This window comes from Oncorhynchus nerka, linkage group LG26 (genome assembly GCF_034236695.1).
Source record: "Oncorhynchus nerka isolate Pitt River linkage group LG26, Oner_Uvic_2.0, whole genome shotgun sequence".
Taxonomy (NCBI): Eukaryota; Metazoa; Chordata; class Actinopteri; order Salmoniformes; family Salmonidae; genus Oncorhynchus; species Oncorhynchus nerka.
In genome coordinates, this window is record NC_088421.1 from 27,242,685 (window position 1) to 27,263,730 (window position 21,046).

General features: G+C 43.4%; 1 protein-coding gene across 6 annotated transcripts in view; it reads left to right on the plus strand.

Moving 5' to 3' along the window:
• Positions 1-18,016, plus strand: part of LOC115118739 (immunoglobulin mu heavy chain-like) — a 116,740-nt gene extending 98,724 nt beyond the window's left edge. For all 6 annotated transcript variants that reach the window (XM_065010338.1, XM_065010336.1, XM_065010340.1 and 3 more), the window contains 8 exons: positions 6,227-6,565; positions 6,691-6,990; positions 11,711-12,025; positions 12,185-12,478; positions 12,615-12,914; positions 16,419-16,733; positions 16,890-17,183; positions 17,320-18,016. In XM_065010338.1, coding sequence (XP_064866410.1) covers positions 6,227-6,565; positions 6,691-6,990; positions 11,711-12,025; positions 12,185-12,478; positions 12,615-12,914; positions 16,419-16,733; positions 16,890-17,183; positions 17,320-17,624 — 2,462 coding nt within the window. In that variant the 3' untranslated portion in view covers positions 17,625-18,016. The remainder of the gene's footprint in view (positions 1-6,226; positions 6,566-6,690; positions 6,991-11,710; positions 12,026-12,184; positions 12,479-12,614; positions 12,915-16,418; positions 16,734-16,889; positions 17,184-17,319) is intronic.
• Positions 18,017-21,046: the final 3,030 nt, after the last annotated feature.

Genomic DNA, 21,046 nt, shown 5'->3' on the forward strand with positions numbered 1-21,046 from the left:
GTAACATTTTCTGTGGAAATTTTTAAAATGAGTCCTTGTGGATAGAGTTGCATGGTTTGTTTAACTTTGCAATCTCTGATTTTTGTTTGAAAAACATTTTAGAAGTGAAATATCGGAGTCTCACTGTCACTCTGTTACCATGAAATTTCCCAAAAGCTGTTTAGCTGTTCTATTCATCTTTACTGCGCATTTGTAGCCTATGCCAGCTTCTGCAAATGTATGTTGTTTTCTCTCTGCTTCTGCATATATATATATATGTGTGTATGTTTGTTTTTTAGTGGAATATCTGCAACACCCGTCTCTTTACGTAATGACCCCCTCTAAAGAGGAGATGGCAGAAAATAAGACGGCTTCCTTCGCCTGCTTTGCCAATGACTTTTCACCCCGTACACACAAAATCAAATGGATGAGGATGGAAAAAGGAACAGAAAAAGAAGTTGTATCTGATTTCAAGAGTTCTTGCGAGAGTGAGAAGAAGAGTGAGAAAACTCTGTACAGCACAACCAGCTATCTCAGAGTCAATGAGAGTGAGTGGAAGAGTGAAGAAGTAACATTCACTTGCGTGTTTGAGAACAAAGCTGGAAATGTGAGGAGAACTGTGGGCTACACTTCATCAGATGGTGAGTAAAATACGTCAGATTATCTTCTCTTGGTATCTCATTAAAGGAGCATCAAGAAGCAGGGCTTTTGTGACAGAGCTCTAGGCCAGATTGAAAAGTTAGCACATTTTTCTAATTAGCACTTAAAGGTTTTTCTTAAATTGTGTAAAAATAGCCCGTGCATGAAAAAGTATTGATTATGACCAGCCAGCTGGAGGGAAAACAGAATAACCTACATTGATCCAAAACATACAAACTGTTTACATTATAATTGCTGTTGTCACAAACAGCTTGGTGAACATTCCTTACATCCTTTCTCAGCAGGTCCAGTCCATGGACATTCAGTAGTCATTACGATCATCGAGCCGTCTCTTGAGGATATGCTTATGAACAAAAAAGCTGAGCTTGTGTGCGATGTCATTGAACTAGTTCCTGGCTTCATGAGCGTCAAATGGGAAAATGCCAATGGAAAGACCTTAACCAGCCGAAAGGGTGTCACTGACAAAATTGCCATACTTGACATCACTTATGAGGACTGGAGCAATGGGACAGTATTCTACTGTGCTGTAGATCACTTGGAAAACCTGGGGTCCTTGGTAAAGAAACCCTACAAGAGGGAGACCGGTAAGACAAACTGCTTTGGTTTCCCTCTCACTTTTCTTTTTACTTAATTGGGATTTCATATTTACAATGTTTCAAAACCTATTAAACAGATATCAAATTGTCCATCATGTAGGAATTAAAAATTATGATAGGAGATTGTGTAGACTAGTGAAAAGTGACTTTAATTGTCAGAGTTGCAAGGAACCAAATGGAGCTGATAGCAATTTGATCTGATTAAATCAGATGATGACTGACTGCAAAATGACAAAATGCTTGTCTATGAAGGGTCCCTTTGGCCTCTCAAGACAAAACTCCTGTGAGGGAAGACATTGTTTGATTGGCTTAATATAGGCAGCATTTAGCTAAATGTAAATTGTTTGCCAAGTACTTGCATGGGGAGAAGCCCTGACTGTTCTCTCATGCTTCCAGGAGGAGATCCACAGCGTCCATCTGTCTTTCTGCTGGCTCCAGCAGAACAAACTAGTGATAATACAGTGACCCTGACTTGCTACGTCAAAGACTTCTACCCCAAGGACGTTTTAGTGGCTTGGCTTGTTGACGATGAGCCGGTGGAGAGAACGAGCAGTTCAGCATTGTACCAATTCAACACCACTAGCCAGATTCAATCAGGAAGGACCTACTCTGTCTACAGTCAGCTCACATTTAGCAATGACTTGTGGAAGAACGAAGAAGTGGTGTATAGCTGTGTAGTTTACCACGAAAGCATGATCAAGTCCACAAAAATTCTTATGAGAACCATTGACAGAACCTCAAACCAACCCAACCTAGTTAACCTCAGCTTGAATGTGCCTCAGAGCTGCAAGGCCCAGTAGAGGTTGTGTTGTGTTTTGTTGATGTGTGTTGCTGCGTGTTACCTCTGCTGTTTGTGTCAGTGACATAACATGTTTTGTGTCTTTTAAGTGCAGAATGAAAATCCAAATAAAAACTTTAAATCATTAATCCTGTTGATGTACTGTATGTCATGCAGTTCCTACTCATGTCTGTCCCGTCTCCCCACTTTTGTGCATAGCTTCAGTATCTCTGTTTGGGGAAAATGTCAACTCTCAGACTACTAAAACTAATGATAAAGTGACAATACAAGTCAAGCAAAGTATTGATGCTTCAAATTTGCAATCAGGCCAAATTACCATGCAATATATCTGTAATACAGTAATGGTGGACACTGAATAATGTATTAGTATAAAGCTTATTTTGCACACTGAGCTATAGTCTTGTACACAATAGAGAAGTGATATACACTCACATTGTTAAAATGTTCCCCTGATGACAGGAATGAACTATGGAAGTGTAGCTCTAGCATTAGCAACCCAGTTATATGCTGTTTCAGATATTCTCCTCATGTCTTTGGTGTAATCAGATGTAGTGCATTGAACTTAATCAGGCTGTCCCGTCTTCGTGTTGTTTGGCTTTGTGTGCTTCTGTTCCCGCTACTGGGTCTCACCTATAGAAATGCTATATGCCTGTTCTATTGATTCAAGTCTACCACCATGGGTTTGGAAATGGATGAGATATGACTAGGGTTCGTTCACAAGAAGCAAGCCAAGCCAAGTAGAAGTTGGAAGTCCCCATTGATCGGCAAGTGTGCCGTTTGGCCAAAGCAAGTCAGGGTCACCTTCACTGCTGGTTTGATATCCTCATGTTTTAGATTTTCAATGTGTTGTATTCGTTAAGTAATAACTCAGTAATTGATGAAAGGTCATAGGGGGTGAGGCAGCAAAAACATGCTCATGTCCAGTAGACAAAGTATGCTTTAGATTTTATTCTCACGTCCTACCGAATATCACAGTATTATCTATGACTGATACCGGAGACAGTATTATCTATGACTGATACCGGAGACAGTATTATCTATGATTGATACCTGAGACAGTATTATCTATGATTGATACCGGAGACAGTATTATCTATGACTAATACCGGAGACAGTATTATCTATGATTGATACCGGAGACAGTATTATCTATGACTAATACCAGAGACAGTATTATCTATGACTGATACCGGAGACAGTATTATCTATGACTGATACCGGAGACAGTATTATCTATGATTGATACCAGAGACAGTATTATCTATGACTGATACCGGAGACAGTAATATCTATGATTGATACCGGAGACAGTATTATCTATGACTAATACCGGAGACAGTATTATCTATGACTGATACCGGAGACAGTATTATCTATGACTGATACCGGAGACAGTATTATCTATGACGGATACCGGAGACAGTATTATCTATGATTGATACCGGAGACAGTATTCTCTATGACTAATACCGGAGACAGTATTATCTATGACTGATACCGGAGACAGTATTATCTCTGACTGATACCGGAGACAGTATTATCTATGACTAATACCGGAGACAGTATTATCTATGACTAATACCGGAGACAGTATTATCTATGACTGATACCGGAGACAGTATTATCTATGACTGATACCGGAGACAGTATTATCTATGACTGATACCGGAGACAGTATTATCTATGACTGATACCTGAGACAGTATTATCTATGACTAATACCGGAGACAGTATTATCTATGACTGATACCGGAGACAGTATTATCTATGACTGACACCGGAGACAGCTGTACTATGCATGGTTTCCCATAAAACAGTTGAAAGTATACCCATTCCAACCGTTTGACACTTATTGATAGCCCCTTTAGATCCGCAATGAACAGTAAGGGTAGGCTACATGCAAAACTACCCCTTGTTAACAATATGGCTGGAGCGATGGCGGAACTAAGATCTATAACAAATACTTTCAGATTTCTTAGGAGCCATCAATAAGTGTCCAGAAGTTGGGGTTTGTGATTGGGTTTCAGACTGGGCACCAGAGTGATGAGTAACCGTTTTGACTGCCTACTGACACTGTTCTCATATCCACATGCAGATTGTCTCGTGTTGACTGACTGTCCATGCAGCAACACCATGGAAACCGACAGGGACAGCATGGGAAAAACAGCCTTCACCTTCATCATACTCTTCCTCATAACTCTGCTGTATGGCGTTGGAGCAACTGCCATCAAGGTAATGCCTTGTTGGGAATCTGGGGTTTTTACTAAATGGGATAAGCGTTTGTCAGATTTGACTTTTTTTGTAGCAGGTTAGGGGAAAGGGGGATACCTAGTCAGTTGTCTTGCACATTTAACCCAACCCCTCTGAATCATAGAGGTGCAGGGGGCTGCCATAATCAACATCCACATTTTCAGAGCTGAGGGAAATGTGGGTTAGCTGCCTTCCTTGCTCAGGGGCAGAACAACAGATTTTTACCTTGTCAGCTCAGGGACTCAAATCAGCAACCTTTCAGTTACTGACCCAATGCTCTAACCACTAGGCTACCTTCCGCAGCAGGTTAGGAGAATTAACGTAGCAGGTTAGGAGAATTAGGATAAGGTTAGGAAAGAGGTTAGGGTTAGCTAAAATGCAAAAATAAAGTTAACTTGACAAAAGCTGTATCCCTTCTAGCCATGACCGTAGTGTGGGAAGAGTAGTGGGAAAGGAAGACATTTTGGTTTTGAAAGTTCCATAGTCTGTATGGATCCACATTCAAACAAACAATCCATGAATGTGTGGTAGAACTTTCAGTAGCAACATGAACAGATTCTAGCAAGACATGAATGTACACATAGGCCTGTTTTGTGTGTTGCAATTCTCTGCAAGAGGCATACTAGTGAGAGGGAATACAGTAATAACCTAAATCTATTATATATAACTTACATTATAACTATATTATTATATAGGCCTAATAGTTATAGTATATATAAGTATAGTTAATTACACAAGTCATTTTATTGAAGTGTCAGCTAATAAAAATAATAATTGCATCTAAAGAGATGTCACAATTATTGTAAGTAATTTAAGTGAACAAATATTTGCTTCTTATTTCAGGTGAAATGAAGAAACTGAGTTTGAAGTACTTGAAGAAGATATAACTTTTCATACTTACAATACAGTATATGAATGGATACAATACATGTAACTGTTCTCCTGCTTGTCTTTATTGTTGATTTTGTTTGATTAGTTCAACTGTAGAGGTTAGATTTGTAAATATTTCATTGTGCCTTTTTAAACTATTAAGATAATAAAAGTGTAACTGAAGTGAACAACAGTGTATTGTTCTTCCCTTAGCATTTCTCCATTCATTAGAAAGAAAATGCAGCTAGAATGATGCGTTATAATATATTATAAACATTGAAGAAACACATTTATTAATTACGGTTACATTAGTATAAGTGTTTTAAAAGTGATTTTAGAACTGCGTGGCTGTTGTGAAGTGTGGATGAATCTACAGTAAGTAATCTACATCTTATTTTTGCTGGATGCTGTTTGCGCAATGGGTTCTGCATGAACACATCTGGAATCAGTGGGCCTTGCTAAACTTGGTATGCAAACTTTTCAGAAATAGCTTGATGGGTTGTCAAAACAACAAAAGTGTAACACCGAGTGGTAAGAAGTTACATAACAGAAATATAGAAGATAACTCTTCATGCAGATAGCTCAGAAACATGCAAATGGCAACTGATTTCCTTAAGCAGAAGTAGACCTCACACCTGGCTTCTAATACACACGGTTGCTCAACATGTTTCACTTCTGTTTTTTGGGATGCTTTTTTGGGACCAGGGTGTTACCCCACGCTTCCGCCTGCTGCATTCCCTGTTCGCTGAGGCCTGTCCTGCTCTAACACCTGTGTTTCACAACCCTCCAACTCCACATCTGACCACTACCATTACCAGTTCTCAGTGCCCAGTCAGCCAGCTACCTAATAGGTCCATAGCGCCATCTAGGTTATGTTAAAAGTCATTACATTCAGCCCAGGCCTGGTTTTCATAGACTGGGTTACTTTAAACTGCATAAAAAAGGTATGAAGAATTTGATTAAAAGTTTACAATCTGACTTTGGTTTACATCTTGTTAATCACCAAATCGGAAAAAATTGTCAAAGTCAAAAAGTGGCCCTGAATTTTCTTCCTCCTTCCACTTTGTATTAGTGCAGCGGGTCATTCCTCCAAATATCACACTGTATCCTCGCTGGGAGGAACTGGAGGTAGGATCAAAGGTGGGAATCCTCTGCATCCTGAGTGGGTTCTACCCTGACAAGCTGAGTGTGGAGTGGCTGCTAGATGACAAGACTGTGACCACATCTCCAGTCCAGCGGAAGCTGCAGAGTGTAGAAGGTGAGGAGAAAACATTCAGCCTGAACAGCCAGCTGGAGCTGGACCGGAGCCAATGGACTCAAGGGTCAGAGGTCACATGCAAGGCAACCCACAATGCAGCACAAGGACCACCTACAGGAACACCAGTCTCCAGGACCACCAGCATTTGCTCAGGTGGGTTTCAGTGGCAGAACTGTGTATTGGGCCAGAGGATGGGTATAGAAAAGTGTACAATTGAAAAACATATTAACAATCCAAATCTACAAGTCTTGTGACTTCTCCATCTGTTTTCCTTTCAGTGTTTCTCTCGTCTACTCCATCCATCGACCTGGAGACCCCCAGATTCAGGACAGTGATGACACAGACTGAGGTAACAGCTACATGTGTAGTCCACTCTGCATATGACGCCAAAGTGTCCTGGATTCTGGATGGAAAAGACCCAACCAGCCGAACCCCAGTGAACCAGGCCAGCAGGACAACTCAGAGCATCAGCAGTAACCTGACTCTTCCCTCAAGCCAATGGAAAACCCTGAACACAATAACATGCAGAGCTGAACATCGCTGCTTCAACTCCACAGAGAAGACCAGTAATGTTAAAGGTTAGAATGGAACTTTGTGATCATATATTTGTATTTTTTAAAATGTTATTTAACCTCTATTTAACTAGGCAAGTCAGTTAAGAACAAATTCTTATTTACAACGACGGCCTACCAAAAAGGCAAAAGGCCTCCTGTGGAGATGGGGTCTGGGATTAAAAATGAATAAATAAATAAAATATAAATACAGGACAAAACACACATCACGACAAGAGAGGTAACACAACACTACATAAAGAGAGACCTAAGACAACAACATAGCAAGGCAGCAACACATGACAACACAGCAAATCCAATCAATTTTTTTTGCCACGTGCGCCAAATACAACAGGTGTAGTGAAATGCTTACTTACAGTGAAATACTTACTTACAGGCTCTAACAAACAGTGCAGAAATATGTATTCAGTGAACAATAGGTAAGTAAAGAAAGAAAAATAACAGTAAAAAGACAGTGAAAAAAAATAGTAGCAAGGCTATGTACAGTAGCGAGGCTATAACAGAAGTGAGGCTACATACAGACACCGGTTAGTCGGGCTGATTGAGGAAGTATGTACATGTAGATATGGTTAAATTGACTCCTCCCTATAAGGCTGTCTCGTCGTTGTCTGTGATCAGGCCTACTACTGTTGTGTCGTCTGCAAACTTAATGATGTTGTTGAGTTGTGCCTAGCCATGCAGTCGTGGGTGAACAGGGAGTACAGGAGGAGACTGAGCACTCACCCCTGGGGGGCTCCAGTGTTGAGGATCATTATGGCAGATGTGTTGCTACCTACCCTCACCATCTGGGGACAGCCCGTCACGAAGTCCAGGATCCAGTAGTAGAGGGAGGTGTTGAGTCCCAGGATCCTTAGATTAGTAATAAGCTGTAAAGGTACTATGGTATTGAATTCTCCTAGCATTCTCACATAGGTGTTCCTTTTGTCCAGGTGGGAAAGAGCAGTGTGGAGTGCAATAGAGATTGCATCATCGGTAGATCTGTTTGGGCGGTGTGCAAATTGGACTGGGTCTAGGGTTTCTGGGATAATGGTGTTGATGTGATTCATGACCAGCCTTTCAAAGCACTTCAAGGCTACGGACGTGAGTGCTACGGTTCTGTAGTCATTTAGGCAGGTTGCATTCATGTTCTTGGGCACAGGGACTAAGGTGGTCTGCTTGAAACATGTTGGTATTACAGACTCAATCAGGGACATGTTGAAAATGTCAGTGAAGACACCTGCCAGTTGGTCAGCCTTGTGAATGTTGACCTGTTTAAAGGTCTTACTCACGTCGGCTACGGAGAGTGTGATCACACAGTCATCCGGAACAGCTGATGCTCTCATGCATGCCTCAGTGTTGCTTGCCTCGAAGCGAGCATAGAAGTGATACAGCTCATCTGGTAGGCTTGTGTCACTGGGCAGCTCGCGGCTGTGCTTCCCTTTGCAGTCTATAATAGTTTGCATGCCCTGTCACATAAGACGAGCATCAGAGCCGGTGTAGTACGATTCAATCTTAGCCCTGTATTGACGCTTTGCCTGTTTGTTGGTTCATCAGAGGGAATAGCAGGATGACTTATAAGCTTCCGGGTTAGAGTCCCGCACCTTGACAGCGGCAGCTCTACCCTTTAGCTCAGTGCAAATGTTGCCTGTAATCCATGGCTTCTGGCTGGGTTACGTACAGCGGGAAGAACAAGTATTTGATACACTGCCGATTTTGCAGGTTGTCCTACTTACAAAGCACGGAGAGGTCTGTAAATTGTATCATAGGTACACTTCAACTGTGAGAGACGGAATCTAAAACAAAAATCCAGAAAATTACATTGTATGATTTTTAAGTAATTAATTTGCATTTTATTGCATGACATAAGTATTTGATACATCAGAAAAGCTGAACTTAATCTTTGGTACAGAAACCTTTGTTTGCAATTACAGAGATCATACGTTTCCTGTAGTTCTTTACCAGGTTTGCACACACTGCAGCAGGGATTTTGGCCCACTCCTCCATACAGACCTTCTCCAGATCCTTCAGGTTTCGGGGCTGTCACTGGGCAATACGGACTTTCAGCTCCCTCCAAAGATTTTCTATTGGGTTCAGGTCTGGAGACTGGCTAGGCCACTCCAGGACCTTAAGATGCTTCTTACAGAGCCACTCCTTAGTTGCCCTGGCTGTGTGTTTCGGGTCGTTGTCATGCTGGAAGAACCAGCCACGACCCATCTTCAATGCTCTTACTGAGGGAAGGAGGTTGTTGGCCAAGATCTCGCGATACATGGCCCCATCCATCCTCCCCTCAATACGGTGAAGTCGTCCAGTCCCCTTTGCAGAAAAGCATCCCCAAAGAATGATGTTTCCACCTCCATGCTTCACGGTTGGGATGGTGTTCTTGGGGTTGTACTCATCCTTCTTCTTCCTCCAAACACGGAGAGTGGAGTTTGGACCAAAAAGCTCTATTTTTTGTCTCACCAGACCACATGATCTTCTCCTATTCCTCCTCTGGATCATCCAGATGGTCATTGGCAAACTTCAGACGGGCCTGGACATGCGCTGGCTTGAGCAAGGGGACCTTGCGTGCACTGCAGGATTTTTATCCATGACGGCGTAGTGTGTTACTAATGGTTTTCTTTGAGACTGTGGTCCCAGCTCTCTTCAGGTCATTGACAAGGTCCTGCCGTGTAGTTCTGGGCTGATAATACAGGTAATGAGTGGAGAACAAGAGGGCTTTTAAAAGAAAGCTGGAATTCTTACTGGTGGGTACGTGATCCAATGCTTATGTCATGCAATAAAATGCTCATTAATTACTTAAAAATCATACAATGTGATTTTCTGGATTTTAGATTCCGTCTCTCATAGTTGAAGCGTACCTATGATAAAAATTACAGACCTCTACATGCTTTGTAAGTTGGAAAACCTGCAAAATCGGCAGAGTATCAAATACTTGTTCTCCCCACTGTACGTACAGTCACTGTGGGGACAACGTCCTCGATGCACGTATTGATGAAGCCAATGACTGATGTGGTGTACTCCTCAATGCCATCAGAACAATCCCGGAACATGTTCCAGTCTGTGATAGCAAAACAGTCCTGTAGTTTAGCATCTGCTTCATCTGACCACCTTTTTATAGACCGAGTCACTGGTGCTTCCTACTATAATTTCTGCTTGTAAGCAGGAATCAGGAGGATAGAATTTTGGTCAGATTTACCAAATGTAGGGCAAGGGAGAGCTTTGTACGCGTCTCTGTGTGTGGAGTACAGATGATCTAGGATTGTTTTCCCTCTGGTTGCACATTTGACATGTTGATAGAAATTAGGTAGAACTGATTTAAGTTTCCCTGCATTAAAGTCTCCGGCCACTAGGAGCGCCGCCTCTGGGTGAGCGGTTTCTTGTTTGCTTATTTCCTTATACAGCTGACTGAGTGCGGTCTTAGTGCCAGCATCCGTTTGTGGTGGTAAATAAACGGCCACCAAAAGTATAGCTGAAAACTTTCTAGGCAGATAGTGTGGTCTGCAATTTATCACAAGATACTCTACTTCAGGCAAGCAAAATCTAGAGACTTCTTTAGATTTCGTGCACCAGCTTTTGTTAACAAATATGCACAGACCCCCCCCCTCGTCTTACCGAAGTGTGCGGTTCTATTTTGCTGGTGCACCGTATTTCCCGCTAGCTTGAAAATCCATGTCATCATTCAGCCACGGTTCCGTGAAACATAAGATGTTACAGTTTATGATGTCCCGTTGGTAGGATATTCAGGATCGTACCTCATCTAATTTATTGTCCAATGATGGCACGTTGGCGAGTAATATTGACGGTAACGGCAGCATCCCACTCGCTTTCTGCGGATCCTTACGAAGCACCCCGCTCTGTGTCCTCTGTACCTGCGTCTCTTCCACTTGAAAATAACTGGGATCTTGGCCTTGTCGGGTGTTCTGAGAATGTCCTGTGCGTCCTGCTTGTTGAAGAAAAATTCTTTGTCTAATCCGATGTGAGTGATCGCTGTTCTCATATCCAGAAGCTCTTAGTCTAATCCGATGTGAGTGATCGCTGTCCTGATATCCAGAAGCTCTTAGTCTAATCCGATGTGAGTGATCGCTGTCCTGATATCCAGAAGCTCTTTGTCTAATCCGATGTGAGTGATCGCTGTCCTGATATCCAGAAGCTCTTAGTCTAATCCGATGTGAGTGATCGCTGTCCTGATATCCAGAAGCTCTTTGTCTAATCCGATGTGAGTGATCGCTGTCCTGATATCCAGAAGCTCTTTGTCTAATCCGATGTGAGTGGTCGCTGTTCTCATATCCAGAAGCTCTTTTTTGCAGTAAGATACGGTTGCAGAAACATTATGTACAAAGTAAGTTACAAATAACATGAAAAATCCCCACATACTAGCACAATTGGTTGGGTGCCTGTAAAACTGCTGCCATTTCTTCTGGCGCCATTGGTAGCAACACAACATAACAACAACATGGTGGCAACACAACATGGTAGCAGCACAAAACATGGTACAAACATTCTTGGGTACAGACAACAGCACAAAGGGCAAGAAGGTAGAGACAACAATACATCACACAAAGCAGCCACAGCTGTCAGTAAGAGTGTCCATGATTGAGTCTTTGAATGAGATATATACAGAGATAAGTACAGCAAAACATTCAGTATTCTTCTGTCCTCCCCCATAAAAAGTAGACATTATTGACACTGAAGCCAGATCAGTGTTCCTTTCTCCTGTTTACCCCTCTCCTCTGTGTGTGTTCTCCAGGACATGCAGTGAGCAGCACTACCACAGTGCTGATCAGGAGGTCTCTCCCAGAGTTACTGAAGGGAGACAGTGCTGTGCTGGAGTGTGCCATCACACAACTCTCCTCCAGTGACCTCTACGTCACCTTTCAGGCCAATGGGGTTGATTTCCCTGAGAAACAGTATGTGGATCTGCCTGCCTCCAAAGGCCCCCATTCGCTCACCAGACGGTTCTCTATCCCCAAATCACACTGGAAGAGAGACAACACTTTCACCTGTAAAGTTAACCAAGGTTTCTCCAACAGCTTGGTGTCTAGCTCCAAAGTCAAGCTTTTTGGTGAGTGAACTTCTCTCATCTGACCCAATTATACCTTCTCAAATGCTTGAAAATGTAGAAAGACCTACCAACATGAAATTATGTTTCCATTGTTTGTTGCATGATATTCATTCAGCACTCCACAGCTAAAATTGAAAAAGGAAATGGTGTTCTTTCCAGGTGAACTGTCCATGGAACTCCTTCTAGTCCCCAGTGAGGAGTCGTCTGGCTCAGGGACCCAGAAACTCATGTGTTCTGGGTGGGGCTTCAACCCTAAGATCAAGTGGCTCTCTGGGTCTGAACAGAGGTCTGCAGCAGACAATGAGATAAGGATGGGGGAAGACGGACATGTGGCACTAACCAGTCATATCACAGTAACACAGCAGGAGTGGAATGAGGGAAAGGACTTCATCTGTGAGATAGATGACAAAGATCTTCAGAAAACTGTCAGGAAGAGCACCAGTTTATGCACAGGTAGTTTGTAAACTTACAGAAGCGCCTTACCCGTTTAAAGTTTTGTTTCAAAAGTCATAAATCAAAACCTAATTACCTTGGAGTATAAAACACTATTTTACGATTTTATCTCCACACTCATCTGTTTTGTTCTCAGCGTTTCCCTCGTCTACTCCATCCCTCCACCTGGAGACCCCCAGATTCAGGACAGTGATGACACAGACTGAGGTAACAGCTACATGTGTGGTCCACTCTGCATATGACGCCAAAGTGTCCTGGCTTCTGGATGGAAAAGACCCAACCAGTAGGACCCCAGTGACCCAGGCCAGCAGCACGACTCAGAGCATCAGCAGTAACCTGACTCTTCCCTCAAGCCAATGGAAAACCCTGAACACAATAACATGCAGAGCTGAACATCGCTGCTTCAACTCCACAGAGAAGACTAGTAATGTTAAAGGTTAGCATGGAACTTTGTGATCATATATTTGTATTTTTTTAAATGTTATTTAACCTCTATTTAACTAGGCAAGTCAGTTAAGAACAAATTCTTATTTACAACGACGGCCTACCAAAAGGCAAAAGGCCTCCTGTGGGGATGGGGTCTGGGATTAAAAATGAATAAATAAATAAAATATAAATACAGGACAAAACACACATCACGACAAGAGAGGTAACACAACACTACATGAAGAGAGACCTAAGACAACAACATAGCAAGGCAGCAACACATGACAACACAGCAAATCAAATCAGAGTTTTTCTGTCACGTGCGTCAAATACAACAGGTGTAGTGAAATGCCTTACAGTGAAATGCTTACTTAAAGGGCTCTAACAAACAGTGCAAAAAAGGTATTCAGTGAACAATAGGTAAGTAAAGAAAGAAAAACAACAGTAAAAAGACAGTGAAAAATAGCAGTAGTGAGGTTATGTACAGTAGCGATGCTATAACAGTAGCGAGGCTACATACAGACACTGGTTAGTCAGACTGATTGAGGTAGTATGTACTTGTAGATATGGTTAAAGTCACTATGCATATATGATAAACAGAGAGTAGCAGTAGCGTAACAGATGGGTTGGCGGGTGGTGGGTGGTGGGACACAATGCAGATAGCCCAGTTTGCCCATGTGCAGGGGCACTGATGGTTGGGCCAATTGAGGTAGTATGTACATGAATGTATAGTTAAAGTGACTATGCATAAATGATGAACAGCGAGTAGCAGACGCGTCAAAGAGGGGTTGGGGAGGCACACAATGCAAATAGTCTGAGTAGCCGTTTGATTACCTTTTCAGGAGTCTATTGACTTGGGGGTACCAACTGTTGAGAAGCCTTTTTGTCCTAGACTTGGCACTCCGGTACCGCTTGCCATGCGGTAGTAGAGAGAACAGTCTATGACTGGGGTGGCTGGGGTCTTTGACAACTTTTAGGGCCTTCCTCTGACACTGCCTGGTGTAGAGGTCCTGGATGGCAGGCAGCTTAGCCCCAGTGATGTACTGGGCCATACGTGCTAACCTCTGCAGTGCCTTGCGGTCAGATGCCGAGCAATTTCCGTACCAGGCAGTGATACAACCAGTCAGATGCTCTCGATGTTGCAGCTGTAAAACCTTTTGAGGATCTGAGGACCCATGCCAAATCTTTTTAGTTTCCTGAGGGGGAATAGGCTTTGTTGTACCCTCTTCATGACTGTCTTCGTATGTTTGGACCATTCAAGTTTGTTGGTGATGTGGACTCCAAGGAACTTGATGCTCTCAACCTGCTCCACTAGAGCCCCATCGATGAGAATGGGCGTGTGCTCGGTCCTCCTTTTCCTGTAGTCCAAAATCATCTCCTTAGTCTTGGTTAAGTTGAGGGATAGCTTGTTATTCTGGCACCACCCGGCCAGGTCTCTGACCTCCTCCTGTCACGAACGGGCTCTAAGCACGTAACAAAAAGGGAGACAATGTGGAGATAAAGAATTAGCTAAATATATTTATTATCTGAAGTAAAGTAAATACAATTAACAATGTGGTGTGTTTAGTCAGTAGTGTAAGTGAGTTGTCACGTGCATACATGTTATAATGAGGGGTGTTGAAAGGTGCCAATTCATATAAACCAAATAGCCACAAAAATGCCACAACCAAATCGGTCTGTGTCTGCATTGAGAGAGTCTCCTCCATGAATGGGGAAGTGGTGTATTTATTCTGGGACACACCTGAGCCCAGGTTTGTCCCATCACCTTCCGGAGACACCTGAAACCCCACCTCTTTAAGGAATACCTAGGATAGGATAAAGTAATCCCTCTCACCCCCCCTCCCCCTGAAAAGATTTAGATGCACTACTGTTCCACTGGAGGTCATAAGGTGAATGCACCAATTTGTAAGTCGCTCTGGATAAGAGCGTCTGCTAAATTACTTAAATGTAAATGTAATGATTTCTCTGACAACCCTCCCGGCTCCGCCCAACGACATCCTATTAAGGAAAACGAGGGCAAAGAGAAAGAATTCGGCAGACAGAATGGGAGGGTCGTCACACTCCCTATAGGCTGTCTCGTCTTTGTCCATGATCAGGCCTACCACTGTCGTGTTGTCAGCCAACTTAATGACGGTGTTGGAGTTGTTCCTGTCCATGCAGTTGTGGGTGAACAGGGATTACAGGAGGGGACTGAGCACGCACCCCTGGGGGGCTCCAGTGTTGGGGATCAGCGTGGCAGATGTGTTGCTACCTACCCTCACCACCTGGGGGCAGCCCATCAGGAAGTCCAGGATCCTGTTGTAGAAGGAGGTGTTCAGTCTCAGGATCCTTATCTTAGTGATGAGTTTTTGAGGGAACTATGGTGTGGAACCCTGAGCTGTAGTCAATGAATAGCATTCTAACATAGGTGTTCCTTTTGTCCAGGTGGGAAAGGGCAGTTAGGAGTGCAATAGAGATGGCATCATCCGTAGATCTGTTTGGGCAGTATGCAAATTGCAGTGGGTCTAGGGTTTCAGGGATAATGGAGTTGATGTGAGCCATGACCAGCCTTTCCAAGCACTTCATGGCTATGGACGTGAGTGCTACGGTTCTGTAGTCAATTAGGCAGGTTGCCTTTGTGTTCTTGGGCACAGGGACTATGGTGGTCTGCTTGAAACATGTTGGTATTACAGACTCAATCAGGAACATGTTGAAAATGTCAGTGAAGACAACTGCCAGTTGGTCAGCACATGCCTGAAGCATAGTGATCGCTGTCCTGATATCCAGAAGCTCTTTGTCTAATCCGATGTGAGTGATCGCTGTCCTGATATCCAGAAGCTCTTTGTCTAATCCGATGTGAGTGATCGCTGTCCTGATATCCAGAAGCTCTTTGTCTAATCCGATGTGAGTGATCGCTGTCCTGATATCCAGAAGCTCTTTGTCTAATCCGATGTGAGTGATCGCTGTCCTGATATCCAGAAGCTCTTTGTCTAATCCGATGTGAGTGATCGCTGTCCTGATATCCAGAAGCTCTTTGTCTAATCCGATGTGAGTGATCGCTGTTCTCATATCCAGAAGCTCTTTTTTGCAGTAAGATACGGTTGCAGAAACATTATGTACAAAGTAAGTTACAAATAACATGAAAAATCCCCACATAATAGCACAATTGGTTGGGTGCCTGTAAAACTGCTGCCATTTCTTCTGGCGCCATTGGTAGCAACACAACATAACAACAACATGGTGGCAACACAACATGGTAGCAGCACAAAACATGGTACAAACATTATTGGGTACAGACAACAGCACAAAGGGCAAGAAGGTAGAGACAACAATACATCACACAAAGCAGCCACAGCTGTCAGTAAGAGTGTCCATGATTGAGTCTTTGAATTAGATATATACAGAGATAAGTACAGCAAAACATTCAGTATTCTTCTGTCCTCCCCCATAAAAAGTAGACATTATTGACACTGAAGCCAGATCAGTGTTCCTTTCTCCTGTTTACCCCTCTCCTCTGTGTGTGTGTGTTCTCCAGGACATGCAGTGAGCAGCACTACCACAGTGCTGATCAGGAGGTCTCTCCCAGAGTTACTGAAGGGAGACAGTGCTGTGCTGGAGTGTGCCATCACACAACTCTCCTCCAGTGACCTCTACGTCACCTTTCAGGCCAATGGGGTTGATTTCCCTGAGAAACAGTATGTGGATCTGCCTGCCTCCAAAGGCCCCCATTCGCTCACCAGACGGTTCTCTATCCCCAAATCACACTGGAAGACAGACAACACTTTCACCTGTAAAGTTAACCAAGGTTTCTCCAACAGCTTGGTGTCTAGCTCCAAAGTCAAGCTTTTTGGTGAGTGAACTTCTCTCATCTGACCCAATTATACCTCAAATGCTTGAAAATGTAGAAAGACCTACCAACATGAAATTATGTTTCCATTGTTTGTTGCATGATATTCATTCAGCACTCCACGGCTAAAATTGAAAAAGGAAATGGTGTTCTTTCCAGGTGAACTGTCCATGGAACTCCTTCTAGTCCCCAGTGAGGAGTCGTCTGGCTCAGGGACCCAGAAACTCATGTGTTCTGGGTGGGGCTTCAACCCTAAGATCAAGTGGCTCTCTGGGTCTGAACAGAGGTCTGCAGCAGACAATGAGATAAGGATGGGGGAAGACGGACATGTGGCACTAACCAGTCATATCACAGTAACACAGCAGGAGTGGAATGAGGGAAAGGACTTCATCTGTGAGGTAGATGACAAAGATCTTCAGAAAACTGTCAGGAAGAGCACCAGTTTATGCACAGGTAGTTTGTAAACTTACAGAAGCGCCTTACCTGTTTAAAGTTTTGCTTCAAAAGTCATAAATCAAAACCTAATTACCTTGGAGTATAAAACACTATTTTACGATTTTATCTCCACACTCATCTGTTTTGCTCTCAGCGTTTCCCTCGTCTACTCCATCCCTCCACCTGGAGACCCCCAGATTCAGGACAGTGATGACACAGACTGAGGTAACAGCTACATGTGTGGTCCACTCTGCATATGACGCCAAAGTGTCCTGGCTTCTGGATGGAAAAGACCCAACCAGTAGGACCCCAGTGACCCAGGCCAGCAGCACGACTCAGAGCATCAGCAGTAACCTGACTCTTCCCTCAAGCCAATGGAAAACCCTGAACACAATAACATGCAGAGCTGAACATCGCTGCTTCAACTCCACAGAGAAGACTAGTAATGTTAAAGGTTAGCATGGAACTTTGTGATCATATATTTGCATTTTTTAAATGTTATTTAACCTTTATTTAACTAGGCAAGTCAGTTAAGAACAAATTCTTATTTACAACGACGGCCTACCAAAAAGGCAAAAGGCCTCCTGTGGGGATGGGGTCTGGGATTAAAAATGAATAAATAAATAAAATATAAACACAGGACAAAACACACATCATGACAAGAGAGGTAACACAACACTACATGAAGAGAGACCTAAGACAACAACATAGCAAGGCACCAACACATGACAACACAGCAAATCAAATCAAATCAACAGGTGTAGTGAAATGCTTTACAGTGAAATGCTTACTTAAAGGGCTCTAACAAACAGTGCAAAAAAGGTATTCAGTGAACAATACGTATGTAAAGAGGCTATAACAGTAGCGAGGCTACATACAGACACTGGTTAGTCAGACTGATTGAGGTAGTATGTACTTGTAGATATGGTTAAAGTCACTATGCATATATGATAAACAGAGAGTAGCAGTAGCGTAACAGATGGGTTGGCGGGTGGTGGGTGGTGGGACACAATGCAGATAGCCCAGTTTGCCCATGTGCAGGGGCACTGATGGTTGGGCCAATTGAGGTAGTATGTACATGAATGTATAGTTAAAGTGACTATTCATAAATGATGAACAGCGAGTAGCAGACGCGTCAAAGAGGGGTTGGGGGAGGCACACAATGCAAATAGTCTGAGTAGCCGTTTGATTACCTTTTCAGGAGTCTATTGACTTGGGGGTACCAACTGTTGAGAAGCCTTTTTGTCCTAGACTTGGCACTCCGGTACCGCTTGCCATGCGGTAGTAGAGAGAACAGTCTATTTTTATTTATTTTTTTATTTTATTTCACCTTTATTTAACCAGGTAGGCTAGTTGAGAACAAGTTCTCATTTGCAACTGCGACCTGGCCAAGATAAAGCATAGCAGTGTGAACAGACAACACAGAGTTACACATGACTGGGGTGACTGGGGTATTTGACCATTTTTAGGGCCTTCCTCTGACACTGCCTGGTGTAGAGGTTCTGGATGGCAGGCAGCTTAGCCCCAGTGATGTACTGGGCAATACGCACTAACCTATGCTGTGCCTCGCGGTCAGAGGCCGAGCAATTTCCTTACCAGGTAGTGATGCAACCACTCAGGATGCTCTCGATGTTGCAGCTGTAGGACCTTTTGAGGATCTGAGGACCCATGCCAAATCTTTTTAGTTTCCTGAGGGGGAATAGGCTTTGTCGTGCCCTCTTCATGACTGTCTAGGTGTGTTTGGACCATTCTAGTTTGTTGGTGATGTGGACTCCAAGGAAATTGAAGCTCTCAACCTGCTCCACTGCAGCCCTGTCGATGAGAATGTGGGTGTGCTCGGTCCTCCTTTTCCTGTAGTCCAAAATTATCTCCTTAGTCTTGGTTACATTGATGCATAGGTTGTTATTCTGGCACCACCAGGCAGGTCTCTGACCTCCTCCCTATAGGCTGTCTCGTCGTTGTCCGTGATCAGGCCTACCACTGTTGTGTCGTCTGCAAACTTAATGATGGTGTTGGAGTTGTGCCTGGCTATGCAGTCGTGAGTCGACGTCCTGGTAATCCTTCTGGCCCCGCAGCCTTGTGAATGTTAACCTGTTTAAAGGTCTTACGTCGGCTATGGCGAGTGTGATCACACAGTTGTCCGGAACAGCTGATGCTCTCATGCATGCCTCAGTTTTGCTTGCCTCGAAGCGAGCATAGAAGTGCTTTAGCTCGTATAGTAGGCCCGTGTCATTGGGCAGCTCGCGGCTGTGCTTCCCTTTGTGGTCTGTAATAGTTTGCATGCTCTGCCACATAAGACGAGCGTCGGAGCAGGTGTAGTACGATTCAATCTTAGCCCTGTATTGACGCTTTGCCTGTTTGTTGGTTCATCAGAGGGCATAGAGGAATTTCTTATAAGCTTCCGGGTTCGAGGCCCGCACATTGAAAGTGGCAGCTCTACCCTTTAACTCAGTGCGATTGTTGCCTGTAATCCATGACTTCTGGTTGGGGTACAGTTACTGTGGGGACAATATCCTCGATGCACTTAAATGATAAAGCCAGTGACTGATGTGGTGAACTCCTCAATGCCATTGGAAGAATCCCGGAACATGTTCCAGTCTGTGATAGCAAAACCGTCCTATAGTTTAGCATCTGCTTCATCTGACCACTTTTTTATAGACCAAGTCACTGGTGTTTCCTGCTTTAATTTTTGCTTGTAAGCAAGTAATCAGGAGGATAGAATTGTGGTCAGATTTACCAAATGTAGGGCAAGGGAGAGCTTTGTACGCGTCTCTGTGTGTGGAGTACAGATTATCTAAAATGTATTTCCCTCTGGTTGCACATTTGACGTGTTGATAGAAATTAGGTAGAACTGATTTAAGTTTCCCTGCATTAACGTCTCCGGCCACTAGGAGCGCCGCCAATGGGTGAGCGGTTTTTTGTTTGCTCATTTCCTTATACAGCTGACTGAGTGCGGTCTTAGTGCCAGCATCCGTTTGTGGTGGTAAATAAACAGCCACCAAAAGTATTGCTGAAAACTTTCTAGGCAGATAGTGTGGTCTGCAATTTATCACCAGATACTCTACTTCAGGCAAGCAACATCTAGAGACTTCTTTAGATTCCTTGCACCAGCTGTTGTTTACAAATATGCACATACCCCCCCCCTCTTGACTGTAACGGCAGCCTTCCCACTCCGTTTCCTCCAAACGTAACGACGGTCATTATGGCCAAACTGTTCTGTTTTTGTGTCATCAGACCAGAGGACATTTCTCCAAAAAGTACGATCTTTCTCCCCATGTGCTGTTGCAAATCGTAGTCTGGCTTTTTTGTGGCGGTTTTGGAGCAGTGGCTTCTTCCTTGCTGAGCTGCCTTTCAGGTTATGTTTATATAGGACTCTTTTTACTGTGAATATAGATACCTTTGTATCTGTTTCCTCCAGCATCTTCACAAGGTGCTATTGTTCTGGGATTGATTTGCACTTTCCGCAACAAAGTACATTCATCTCTAGGAGAGGTATGATGGCTGCGTGGTCCCATGGTGTTTATACTTGCGTACTATTGTTTGTACAGATGAACGTGGTACCTTCAGGCGTTTGGACATTGTTCCCAAGGATGAACCAGACTTGTGTCGGTCTACAATTGTTTTTCTGAGGTCTTGGCTGATTATTTTGATTTCCCATAATGTCAAGCAAAGAGGCACTGAGTTTGAAGGTAGGCCTTGAAATTCATCCACAGGTACTTGTCCAATTGACTCAAATGATGTCAGTTATTCTATCAGAAGCTTATAAAGCCATGACATCATTTTCTGGAATTTTCCAAGCTGTTTAAAGGCACAGTCAACTTAGTGTATGTAAACATCTGACCCACCGGAATTGTGATACAATGAATTATAAGTTAAATAAT